This window comes from Mya arenaria, chromosome 4, assembly GCF_026914265.1.
Source record: "Mya arenaria isolate MELC-2E11 chromosome 4, ASM2691426v1".
Taxonomy (NCBI): domain Eukaryota; kingdom Metazoa; phylum Mollusca; class Bivalvia; order Myida; family Myidae; genus Mya; species Mya arenaria.
Genome location: NC_069125.1, coordinates 79441832 through 79456377, shown reverse-complemented (window position 1 = coordinate 79456377; position 14546 = coordinate 79441832). Strand labels below are relative to the sequence as shown.

The 14546-nt window shown below is 34.4% G+C and overlaps 1 protein-coding gene across 1 annotated transcript in view; it reads right to left on the bottom strand.

Moving 5' to 3' along the window:
- The window catches only part of LOC128232430 (DNA helicase MCM9-like), an 81164-nt gene that overhangs the window by 57544 nt on the left and 9074 nt on the right, over positions 1 to 14546 (bottom strand). The window contains exons 3-6 of the mRNA XM_052945973.1: positions 7088 to 7229; positions 6513 to 6624; positions 5413 to 5501; positions 1448 to 1541 (exon numbers count right to left, since the gene is read on the bottom strand). Coding sequence (XP_052801933.1) covers positions 1448 to 1541; positions 5413 to 5501; positions 6513 to 6624; positions 7088 to 7229 — 437 coding nt within the window. The remainder of the gene's footprint in view (positions 1 to 1447; positions 1542 to 5412; positions 5502 to 6512; positions 6625 to 7087; positions 7230 to 14546) is intronic.

Here is a 14546-nt window from a genome sequence, read left to right as displayed (position 1 = left end):
AAACACTAAGTGTGACCTTGACCTTTGAGGTAGGGACACGGGTCTTGCACGCCACACGTCGTCTTGGTATGTGGAACACATGTGGCAAGATATTTTAAAATCTGTCCATACAAGGGAAAGTTACAGAGCCGGACGGACGGACGGACGGTGCGATTTTAATATGCCCACCTTCGGGGGCATAATAAATGAGTTATGGGTGGATTTCACGTCTCAAAAAGTGGATTTCACTTGTCAAAATGTGGATTTCACCTCGATTTCCGAAATTTTTCTCCAACTTCTTCATTTTCTGACATATTTCAATAAAATTTGAAATATAAACCATTTATGAGGCACTTTCCAATATTTTTACAAAAAAATAAATATTATTAATTAAAATAAAAGAGTTATGAGTGGATTTCACTTCTCGAAATCTGGATTTCACCTCAATTTCCGATCTATTTTTGAAAAAAATCGAAAAATTGCTCTAACTTCTTCATTTTTAGACCAATTTCAATAAAATTTGAAATATAAACTCTTCATAAGGCACTTTCCAAAATGTATACAAAAACAATAATTTGTTAATTAAAATAAATGAGTTATGAGTGGATTTCACATTTTGAGTGGATTTCACGTGAAATCCACTGGATTCCTGTATCACTCCGCACCGGATACCAATGTTCAATGTGCCCAAAAATATAGTTCTCAAAACTGTTCAATTGTATTCAATACATTTATTATCAAAGTAATTGCATTTTAATGTGTCAATATTAATTCAAAACATAAAAACTTTAAATTGCAAAAATATGGATCAGTCACCAAACCTTATCTAATCATGTACCCACAATTATTCAGTAAGTCACGGACTACACACTGTGAAAGGTTATGGTTCAAGATCACGAGTGTTTACAAACAATCGCAACATGTTCAATGGATTTAATTATGTGCATATTAAAGGATAAATTGTTGGTTATTCAGAATTGCACTGTCTAAGAGAGATTAATTTCTGTTGTAAGTGTGATTTTGTCATGCACTACAAAAATAGTTTTAACTATCGTTGAATGCTGAACATTTTTCCGCATTTGCGGGTGGGGTAAGTGAACATGTAAATTTACTGGCCGATTTTCTTTGCCAGTGTCATTATCATGCAGAATGATTGTTAAGGTTGGTTCTTGGATGTCAGATTATTGATATGATTCTGAAGCATTATTTGTTCTTTTCCTCTGACATTTAAGAATAGAAAGTAGTCCGTTTTCGCGGTCACATGACATACTGGCTGTAGATAAACATCCTGCAAATGACAGGATAAATTGTATTACGGGAAACATTATACATAACACTTGTCAACTAAGTCTTGTTGACATTGCGGTCTCACTTTTTTAACCTTGTAAGTGTACAAAATATGAATGATTCCTGTTTGCATATTTTCAATTCTGAATACTATTTACCACACAGTAGTGAGAGTACATACTGTTGTCAGAAAGTGGTGTGAAGGAGGTAGAGTTACACACATCGTTTACACACCGAGCCGGCCTCCCAACACTGCTGTACTGCTCCACATCTGCCTGCAAACACATACCGTATCACAATATCACTCTTACACAAGAATTCCATAAGGAGTAAGGGTTTGGATTAAGCTGATGATATAAAGTAGTATTATAATTAAAAAAGCAGTCATAACATCACACAGAGCTGTCTATTTAATGATTTACAGATGGAACAGATTAACATTAACATTGAGAAGTCATTACATAATCAAAGTGCCACCTAAACATGAACATTTAGCAGTCATTACATAACAAAAGTGCCACCTTAACATGAACATTAACCAGTCATTACATTATCATAGTGCCGCCTTGACATGAACATTGAGCAGTCATTACATAACAAAAGTGCCACCTTAACATGAACATTGAGCAGTCATTACATAACAAAAGTGCCACCTTAACATGAACATTGGGCTGTCATTACATAACAAAAGTGCCACCTTAACATGAACATTGAGCAGTCATTACATAACAAAAGTGCCACCTTAACATGAACATTGAGCAGTCATTACATAACAAAAGTGCCAACTTAACATGAACATTGGGCTGTCATTACATAACAAAAGTGCCACCTTAACATGAACATTGAGCAGTCATTACATAACAAAAGTGCCACCTTAACATGAACATTGAGCAGTCATTACATAACAAAAGTGCCACCTTAACATGAACATTTAGCAGTCATTACATAACAAAAGTGCCACCTTAACATGAACATTTAGCAGTCATTACATAACAAAAGTGCCACCTTAACATGAACATTTAGCAGTCATTACATAATCAAAGTGCCACCTTAACATGAACATTGAGCAGTCATTACATTATCATAGTGCTGCCTTAACATGAACATTGGGCTGTCATTACATTATCATAGTGCCGCCTTAACATGAACATTGAGCAGTCATTACATAACAAAAGTGCCACCTTAACATGAACATTAACCAGTCATTACATTATCAAAGTGCCACCTTAACATGAACATTGAGCAGTCATTACATAACAAAAGTGCCACCTTAACATGAACATTGAGCAGTCATTACATTATCATAGTGCTGCCTTAACATGAACATTGGGCTGTCATTACATTATCATAGTGCCGTCTTGACATGAACATTGAGCAGTCATTACATTATCATAGTGCCGCCTTGACATGAACATTGAGCAGTCATTACATTATCATAGTGCCGCCTTGACATGAACATTGAGCAGTCATTACATTATCATAGTGCCGCCTTGACATGAACATTGAGCAGTCATTACATTATCATAGTGCCGCCTTGACATGAACATTGAGCAGTCATTACATTATCATAGTGCCGCCTTAACATGAACATTGAGCAGTCATTACATTATCATAGTGCCGCCTTAACATGAACATTGAGCAGTCATTACATTATCATAGTGCCGCCTTAACATGAACATTGAGCAGTCATTTCATTATCATAGTGCCGCCTTAACATGAACATTGAGCAGTCATTACATTATCATAGTGCCACCCCTAAACATGAACATTGAGCAGTCATTACATGTATTTGTCATTTCACTATAATCATCCATTCCATTAATACATAGCAGTCGCCATATTTTGATAATTGAAACATGGTAATTAATTTTTTGTTTGTTCCAAAAAAAAAATATCATTTTGTAAGTGTTTTTTTAGATCTTGACAGGTTTTTGAATGTGGGAAAAGACTTGGGTTTGACATGCTTGTCCCCCCTGAATATATGCAATTCACATAATGCATCAGAACATTCAAATACATACTAATGAAAAAAAGGTCATGTTATTCCAGAATATTTGAGAAACCTGCTTGTATGATTAAGTATATTTTCTCAAAAAATCCATAGAAGTCAATTTTCCGGATCTCTACCAATTCTTTTAACAGCTAGTTAAATACAACAGGATTTCAGATAATTATAACATTTTACATTCAGATACAACCAAGAGCTGTCACTGTAATTGACAAATGTCCATGATGTGTCGGACAGATCAATTTAATATGCCTATATTTGGGAAAGGCTAACATAAACTATAAGCATTACAGATTCAATTTGGTTGTCCGGTTAGCGCACTCGCTTCTCACCAAGGCGACCTGGGTTCGATTCCCGGCCTGGGCGCATGTGAGTTTGGTTAGTGGTCACCAAGTCGGACAAGTGGGTTTCCTCCGGGTACTCCGGTTTCCCCCACAACACAAGACAACACTCTCGCGCAACATCGTGTCAACAAGAGTGATTCATTTAAATTGTAATAGCTTGTTTCACAATCGTTGTAAAATTAAATAAGTTTAAACTAACTATAAGCATATATGCAGGATCCCATGAATGTTGACTTCAAGTGAGGGTGAGCAAGGACTGAGAGGTAAGGTCCTGGAACATGTACGCAACACATGCAGAAATAAGGACCTGTGTCTTGCACTTGACATCATGCTTTTCTGTGCCGAACATCTGTGCCAAGTTATTTCCAAATCCTCCCTTGCATGACAAAATTACAGCTCAGACACAGTCACCTTCACTTAATGAACATAAATGCAGCATTTCTTAACAAGGATTCACCTCCAAATAACACCTTATCTTTTAAAGAAGAAAAGTGACATGCATTTCACTGTTATGTGCCAAACATCTGTGCCACTTTCTTAAAAATACCACCGAGCATGACAATGTTTCAGGCCGAACATGACATCCTATATCATATGTGCATATATGCAGCATTCCATTATGATCAACTTCTAAGTGTGACCATGACCTTCAAGGTAGGAACATGGGTCTTGCATGTGACACGTTGTCCTTATGTGCTGAACATCAGTGCCATATTATTTCAAAATCACAATGAACAAGTTATCGCCCGGACCCCAAAAGACGATGGAAAGACAGAAACACACTGACAAATGGTGCAATTTTAATAGGTCAACCTTTATCACATAAAAAGGTGTGCACAGTGTGAGACTCGACCCACTGAGCCCCAGATTATGACCCAGATTTTGACCCAGATTATGAGCTAGTAGGGCAACTAACTGAGCTATCTTGTTAAGCTAAATGCAAACTAAACTACAATCCTTAACCTATACATATCCATTTAAATTATGGGGTTCAAACTAGATGCCAAATGGCAAAATGTCTAGCCCTTTGAAAGAGCCTTTGACACAGACACAATGCTCTTCCATGCAATTGCAACACAGAACAACATGAAGTTGAACAATATATGGAACCTGCAACACTAGGCACCATGGAAAGCTTTTTGAAAATACTATAAAGCATGGTCAAGATACAGCCTGCATAAAGTTCAGTCCAGACCATTCCTATCAACAGCACTCATTTCCACCTTTGACCACTAAGCATGACCTTGACCTTTGAGGTACAGACCTTGGTCTTGTGACACCTTGTCATGGTGAACCTTCATGAAAAGTTTTTGAAAATCCTATAATGTATGGTCACCATACAGCCCGAACAAGGATCATTTCCACCTTTGACCCCTAAGCATGACCCCTAAGCATGACCCTGACCTTTAAGGTACAGACCTGGGTAGGCAACACGCCACCTCATCATTGTGAACCTTTAACGCAATTTTTATGAACATTCTAAAATGCCAGGTCAAGATACAGCCTGGACAAATTTAGTCCGAGACACTCACGCAAGCACATACACGGAACAGCCACTGTGACAACAATGTCTCGCTCACCGCAATACATGTAACTCAACAAAATAGCTTGAATGATCTAGACTTTTACAAGGAGCCAATGTCTGCAACCAATATGTTGGTATCATATTTGTTAATCTACTAAAACACAAAGTATTCGAAAATTAACCAAAAAATGTTCAGTGTTTCCTTCTCAATGTAGCATATTGTTACTCTTCAATTATCTATTAATCACAGAATAAAGACAGAACGTCACCTTCTGAGTGATAACAGCCTTGCATTTGGCACAGATGTAGTCCCTCTCATATTCCAGTACTTTCACAACTGTTGTCCTTATAACAGTGCCTGGAATATATATTTTCTAAAAATATTCTAAAATCTGCTTCGCACATGGATAAGTATGGTATATAAAAAACCTTGCATATTATCTTAAAAACATAATGAACTGGATACTTAGTAGTAACTTGTAGATTTTTTTTACTTTAAGGTAAATATATTGCAATCATCTAGAAAATACATTGCAACCATCTAGAAAATATATTGCATAAATCTGGAAAATACATTGCATAAATCTGGAAAGTACATTGCAATCTCTGCAATATACATTCACATTAAATAGGGTTTATTTCATGTAACCATGATCAAACTGATGGTTAATTGTCTTTACAAGTTCGAACAATAGTGCTACCAAGTGAACACCAACGCTAGACTGTTCTTGTTATTCAGTCCGAATCCTGAAAAGTTATCGCTGGACAAAGCCAACAACGACTGCCCGAAGGCTATCACGACCTACGCTATCACGACCTACGCTATCACGACCTACGCTATCACGACCTATGCTATCACGACCTACTTTATCAGTTATAAACAGAGCAGCTTATAAGAGTTTGTTTATTTATAAAAATTGACAATATTACAAAAATGTGTTTATTAATAGTGACATTATTGAAAATAGGATTTTATACTACTAAGACTTCTGTCCAATAAGCAATCAGTTGCTGTTTCTTTCATAATACTAAATAAAACAAGAGTGCTACAGGGTGAATGCCAATGGTTATCTATTGTTGCTTTTTTCAGTCAAAAAAGGTGTGTAACAACAATTTCTAAAGCCAGAGTTATGGACCTTGCTAAACATATAAACACTGGCAACACTTGTATCAAGGTTAAATTTATGCATGCCACCTCCACATACAATGTTGTATGACACCAAGGCTATTACACACTAAAACACAATCTAATTACTCATTATGAAAACACTTAAAACAGATTGTCACCAAAATGAGACCAACGAGAGTGTCTGTTTGAAATGGACAAACCTGACCATATATATGTATAGTGATATACAATATAACTGACCAGTGAGAGCGAGAAAGTTCCCAATGTCGGAAGTCTTTGGCACAGTAGATCTGGTGAATTCTGGCTGGACTGGCAGTGATGTTATCCTCGCATGGACATTTGCCTTCACACTCTATAAAGAAAATGCACAATCAATGAAGATAACTATTTAACTCTTCAGAATCTAAATTCAAAGTTCAATGACTGGGATAATCCATGTGATTTGTGTTAATTGCCTATAGAATGAAGAAACATCACATAAAATTTGCAACCAATGGGATCGTCGCTGCACCATTTCGAATATGTTATGCCATGTTATAAAAAATCCCTGAAAATCAAATAAAACTGACCTCCTTCATGGGTTGATAACAATATAACGCAGTTCAATGATCCTGATTCACCCAACTCCAATATAGGGTGACTCTACATGTACAGCAAATGAATTCCGTAAGAATTACAGGTTTTTCAACAATTAAGGGCAAAATCCCATAAATTTTATGGCAACAATTTTTTCTGCGATAAACGGAAGAACTAAGATGAAACATTCCCAATGACCAAAATCATGAACAAGTAAGCCAGCCCTGGGTTACACATACATGTCCATTTTTGTCACTGAGCTGGTCCAGGAGCAGGGTCTGTGCATGAACAAGGGCAGAGTCGAAGGCTGGGAGCAGTACGAGGGGAGATGTGATCAGCACAGGGCAGATCTCCATACACCGCTCAAACATTGACAGGGCACTGAAATAGCAGGAAAGAAGTTTGTCAAACAGATATCTGAAATGGTTGCTTTAGTGATAAGGAAAAAAAAAAAAGAGGCCCAAAAGGGCCTATGCTCTACTGGCATGGCTCTTGTGGTCATTTTCAATCCAGAGCATGTACGTTTGAGTAATAGGCAACAAATATATAGTTGACTTTTAGAGTTTTGGTTAGCTGAAAACGCTGCACGTTCAACATCTGAGGACAGGAAGTGTTGTAAGCAGATTAGTTGCATGAACTATTTTAATATGTGCCAAGTAAAGGTAATCTGAGGGTAAAAAATATTTGCTTTCAAAACTGTACTCAGCGTCAAAATTTCATTTCTTTAGCTTTAAAAATAAAAAGTTGGTCAAAGGTCAAAGTCAAGGACATCCGAGGACAACATTAATGCTTGTTTGCAAAACTGTTCACATAGTCAAAATTTCATTACTGTAGCTTTAAAAATTAATAAGTAAGTCAAAAGGGGTGGGGCCAGCTTTTGCCCAAGGGGCATTATTTCAAATGTTTTCAATTACATCATATGATGCTCCACAACAAATATCAAAGGTATGGGCCTTGTGGTTTGAAACAAGAATATTTTGAAAATATTTCTTAAATATGTCTTAATTAATTCGTTGTTAAGTGATATAGAATATTTAAATAGTATTGACCAAAAGATTGAAGAAATCAAACAACAGTACTGTTTACCTGTATATTGCTTGGATAAATTGTCCGAAATCAATAATAATGAAATTCAATTTGTGATAAATGATCAGCTATTTTTAGAAACATTGTTAATGGAAATTAGGGGTAAAAGTATTTCCTATTCAAGTTATAAAGCTAAAAGTAAAAATACTCAGGAAAATGATATTTTAACAAAAATTGGAAATATAGAAAAGAATTTGAATGATGAAAATAAGGATAGATTAGGGGCTTTACAGAATGAATTAAGTACATTAAGAACAGAGAAAATAAGAGGACATATTATCCGATCAAGAGCAGAATTTATTGATAATGGTGAAAAGCCAACAGGTTTTTTTTGTCGGCTTGAAAAGAATTACTCTATTAGTAAATGCATTCCTTTTATTGAGAAGGAAGATGGTTGTTTTGTATATGAGCAAAATGACATCCTTGTTTTATGAAAAATTATACTCTAAGAGTACTTCAGAAGTTGACTATAATATTGAAGATGACATGAATGAAAGTTCTGTTCCTAAACTGTCAATTGATCAGGCACAGTCTTTAGAAGGTCTTAAGCCTCTTCTTCCTTAAAAAATATGAAAAATGATAGAAGCCCGGGTTCGGATGAATTCACTGCAAATTATTTTAAGGCTTTTTGGTCTCGTATTGGATATTTTGTAGTTAGAGCTGTAAATTTTGCTTTAGAAAATGGTTCAATGTCTATTACACAAAAACAAGGTATCATTACATGTATTCCAAAAGATAATAAACCAAGGAAGTTTCTTAAAAACCTTAGACCTATTACCTTGCTCAATACAGTTTATAAAATTGCATCTGGTTCCATTGCAAACAGATTAAAGACTGTATTAGATTTTTTAGTTGCAAAAGACCAAACTGGTTTTATAAAAGGAAGAAACATTGGTGAAAATACTAGGCTACTATATGACTTGATGAAATTCACTGAGGATAATAATATACCTGGTCTGTTAATGATGATAGATTTTGAGAAAGCGTTCGATACTTTGTCTTTTAGTTTTATTAAAAAAACTTTTTCTTTCTTTAATTTTGGACCAATGTTTATACAGTGGATTTCTTTGTTTCTGAATAATACTGAAACTGCTGTTCAAATGAATGGTTTTCTGTCAAATTTCTTTAAAATTGGGAGAGGGTGTAGACAGGGAGATAAGCCCTTATATTTTTATTTTGTGTGCTGAAATTTTATCAATAAAAATAAGAAATTGTAAATCTATCAAGGGCATTTCAGTGGACGGTGTTGAATACAAAATATCTCAATTTGCAGATGATACATCTCTGTTACTTGATGGATCAGATTTATCATTGAATGCTACCTTAAAATTATTACATGATTTTTCTTTATATTCTGGCTTGAAAATTAACTTTGATAAGACACATTTAATATGGATTGGTTCCCTAAAATATAGCACAAGGTCAATTAAAACTAGAAATGTGTCCATAGGACACGGATGCCCCCACTTCGGTTTTTTGTCACAGAAAATAAGCCATAATGATTTTTGAAGTATTTTTGGCAAAAAAGGGCCGTAACTCCTAAATGACTAAAGCGATTTCCATGACTATCGAACTTGATCAAGATATTATGGTCACAAACATGTGTTTAAAGTTTGGTGAGGATTGGACAAACAGTTTTCAAGAATTAGATCGGAAACAATCTTCAGGACGTATTTTTCAAGTCTTTTTTTGCAAATAAAGGGCCGTAACTCCTAAATGACAAAAGCGATTTCCATGGCTATCGAACTTGATCAAGATATTATGGTCACAATCATGTATGTAAAGTTTGGTGAGGATTGGACACATACTTTTCAAGAATTAGATTGGAAACATATATTTTTGAAGTATTTTTGGCAAAAAAGGGCCGTAACTCCTAAATGACTAAAGAGATTTCCATGACTTTCGAACTTGATCAAGATATTATGGTCACAAACAGGTGTTTACGTACGTATGGACAAGGGCAACCCTATATGCCGCCACTTTGTGGGGGCATAACAAAATATAAATTGATCTGGGGAGCTACACAGTTTAAATTATTAGGTTTAATTTTTGATGTAGATCTTAGCAAAATGATAGAATTAAATTTTACTAGCAAACTAGAAAAGGTGAAGATATGTATCAGTTATTGGAAAAGAAGGAAGTTAACTCCAATTGGAAAGATCACTGTTGTAAAATCATTGCTATTACCCATTTTTACACATCTTTTTATGTCATTGCCAAACCCTAGTACACATGTGTTCAATAAAATCATAAACATGTTCTATGATTTCATTTGGGATGGACCTCATAAGATAAAAAACTCTGTTTTAGTAAAAGAGTACAGAAATGGAGGTCTAAAAATGATAGATGTTGTAGCATATTGTAATAGCTTAAAACTCTCTTGGCTTAGAAAATTTGTGAATAGTGAAGGAAAATGTTATGTGTTAATGAACTCATTGTTTGATGTCTGTAAAGTATTTAATACAGGAAAATTGTTTGCTGAAAGTATAATAAAGAAATTAAAAAATAATTTTTGGATTGATGTAACATAACATAACATAACATATCTTTATTCAGCATTAAACGGCATGTGCACATTTATAGCCATATAATAAAGTACAATATGGAACAATGAAGACACAGATTATTTGAGAGGTCAAACATTCAAGAAAGTAGGTGTCATGTTACAAAAAGATATAGTAACAATTTACATATTTCAATACGCTAAGATTTACATTCAGATAAATGATCAATAATGAAGTGTTATTGCTGTAGCATTTGTTCTAAGGCAAAATGCGAAATAGATAAACTTCGCTAAGTTGTTAATACAGTGAACAGATGTTGATGACAAAAGATTGTCAAATTTATTAAGATTCGGCCACGAGTTATAATAAGGTTTGAGATATTGTTGTCGGAGGAGTTTGTATTTAGGACATACGAGTAAGAAATGATATTCACTTTCTACTACATTCATGTTACAGTGTAAGCATAATATACGTTCCGATCTTATAATGTTTATATACCTTCCAGTTTCAATGGCTAGGTCATGTGACGAAAGTCTAAATTTTGGAATAGCTATTCTATATTTATTTTCATTAACGCAGTTTAGATATTTTTCAAACTGAAAGTCATGCTTAAACCTTGCGTATGATGATAGTCTACTTGAGTTGTTAATGTTTGCATACCAAGTTTGCTTATATATATCGACGATGCGTTGTTTAATTAATTCAAAGCTGATATCAGCAGTGTATTGATTTTGCCAGATGTTTGTCATACCTATTTGGTTTAATATTACTTTAATTTGATTAGCCCAATTTTTGCCTCCATATATGTTATTGTTATCAGCGTCAGTCTTGAGAAGTGTATATGCATTTACCAATAACGCATTATTTGATTTTAATATTTTAATCCAATATTTTATCATTATTAATCGCCTAGCTATTATCATAGGGAAGCGCCCAAGTTCACCGTATAATCCGTCTAAATTGGTCGACTTTTTTACGTTTAAAATTTTTCGGAGAAATTTACAATGGATTATTTCTATATTTTTAGATTCGTGATTTCCCCATACCTCTGCACTATAGTTAATAATTGGTGAAACAAGACTGTCGAATAGTTTGCATTTATCAATTGAATGTAACTCGATTTGGTTGAAAACGATAAATAAGTTATGGAGTGCGTATGAAGCGTGCTGTGCTAGTCGCTTTTGTGTTCTAAACCAATTGCCATTTTTAAAGAAGTGGATGCCCAAATATTTGAAGGATTTTACAACGTCTAGTATAGTATTACAGAGTAAGAATTCATTGTTTGTGTGACGTCCATTTTCAAATATCATAACTTTTGTTTTGGTGGTATTTATTTTTAGTCCCCAGTCATTGCAATATCGTTCCAGGTCATTTAACATAGACTGTAATGCTTCTGGTGTTTGAGCGAATAACACCGCATCATCTGCAAAGAGTAACAGAAATATCTTGATTTCATTTGCTGTAAAAATACCAGCTATATCAGCGTTAATATTATTTATAATGTCGTTCACGAAAAATAAAAACATTAGAGTGGAACTTGGATCCCCTTGTTTAACACCGATATTTGATTCAAAATACCGTGATGTGTTCGAATTATACCGTACACAAGATTTGACAACGCTATACATAGCTTGAAGCGCCTTTACCATTTTTGAACTCACATTTTCGTTTAGTAGTTTTTGCCATAGATGTAATCTATCTATTTTATCGAAACATTTTTCATAATCTAAAAACGCACAATTCAATTTCTTTTTCGAGCTAAGTGTTTTAGAAATAATTGACTGTAAAATAAAAATACAATGAACTGTAGACTTTCCCTTTTGAAAACCAAACTGATTCGTTATAATTTTTTCCATGTTCTTTTGACCATTTTGTGAGCCTATTTAATAGTACCTGTGAATATATTTTTCCTATAATATTTATCAGAGTGATTCCTCTGTAGTTTTTGGGATCCTCTATGTCCCCCCCTTTGAAGATTGGTACAATTATGCCCAGTCCCCATGAGTTTGGATATTCGCTGTTATTAAATAGAGTATTAAACAGTTTGAGTAGAAATCCAGATGTTTGATCGAAAGAATGTTTAAAAATTTCTGCGATTAAGTTATCATTGCCCGAACTTTTATTATTATTTTGAGAAAAAACGGCGTGTTTAAGTTCATCGTAGTTTATATCTATATCCAATTCCTCATCATAATTAATAATCGGATTATGGGTATCATTGTCAGCATTAGTATATGATTCAGTACCATACAAGGTCTCAAAATGAGAGTATAAGTCGTCAACACTTAGATTTTCGGCATTACTATTATTGCTTTTGTATTGCTGTTTGATCTTTTTCCAGAATTGTCTTGGTTGTTTTGTTGCTAAATTACGTAGTGTATTCTTTTCTCTAGTTTTAAATTTATTCTTTTCTCTTCGCTTAACTCGGTTATAATTAGCTTTAGTGTTTACAAAATGTTGTCTATTTTCGTTTGTTTTATTTTTTAAAAACACATTTCTTGCAATCGTATATTGTTTTCTAGCGCTGTAACATTCTTCGTTAAACCATTTTTTCTTTTTTGCATGATTAGTTATGTTCTTATCAAAATTACGACGAGTTTTACCGAAAATATTCAATGCATTTTCTTGCAAGAGATCAGTAAACTGTATAACAATATTATCTAAATTTTCGTCTGGAGTGTAGTTTTCAATACGCTCTGTAAGAGTTTGCATAGATTCGACATTTTCTCTATTTAAAAGAAGATCATGGAAAGCATTTATCTTAGACTCATCCCATTTAATAAATCGTTCCGCATTTTTTACATTAGTCGCGGGCTGCTGGTAAATATAACATTGTAAATGTATTTTAATTCCATTATGATCCGAGAATTCATTCGGTTCTAATACCTTAAAGTCACTTATGTATTCAAAATCATGTTTATCTAATAACAAATAATCCACTGTGCTCGAGCCATTTAGTGAATGAAATGTAAAGTCGCCGTTATCATTGTGTAACCGACCATTACCAATAAGAAGCGAGGTAGATTTACAAAGCTCGATCAAACGTTGCCCGTGCGAATCGATCACTTGATCCCTATTGACACGTGGTTTAATATCAACAATATTTGACATATAGCTGTCATCGTAATCAATGTATTTGTCAAAATCTAATATGTCGGATAAATCCGCTGTTCTTGAGTTCATATCACCTGAAATAAATATTTTGCCATGAGGTTTAAAACTTTCAATATCAGATTCAATAATATCGAAAAAATCTATTATCATTTTGGTTTAAAACAGTGGAACCTTGCGGTAAAATATATGTGTTACAGAAGTATACATCATGATCAAACTTAAACAATGAACTGCATAATTTAACCCATATTATACCGCACTGATGTTTCTTCACAATGCTTATTTTACTCCTTAAACAGTCTTTATAGTAAATTGAAATACCACCGCTTTATCTACCTTTCCTTGTATTAAATGATTTATTACCACATAAATGTTCACTTTGATATCCTTTAATGTTTAAATTAATCTTGTTGTTATTGGATAACCAAGTTTCAGATAGAAAAATTACATCATAGTTAAATAATATATTAAAAAAGTCTGGGTCTGCTAATTTTCGTGAAAGTCCATTAATATTCCATGACAGGATCTTTAAATCACTCTCCTGACATCCCTAGTTATTGCCCTGTGCGTTGTAACGTGGAGGATCGCATACTTTCCCGTTGACGTATGTCTTGAAGAGGTTGCCGTTTACGTAAAGTTTATTTCCAGCAAGCCTTACAGTTTTCCCGTTTGATTCTTCGGCTTTGATGATATCAAATAACGCTTTCCTGGCATCCCTGGTCTGTTGTGGTCTCTGAACACCGACCCCCTGCCTGGCCTCTTTGAGTTGTTTTTTTACGCCTTCGTCGTACGATTTTTGTCATATCTTTTCTCTATCGGTGTAATAGTGAAACTTACCCACGATCGGTCGGGGTTTTGGTGCTTTATTTGAACCTAATCTATGTATGCGGTCAAATAACAAGTCTTTTGTTTCAATGCCGAGTTTAGAGGCTATAAAATCCTTTACAAGAGTGTCACAGTTTTCCTCGGGACCATGTTCCTGTATTCCGTAGAA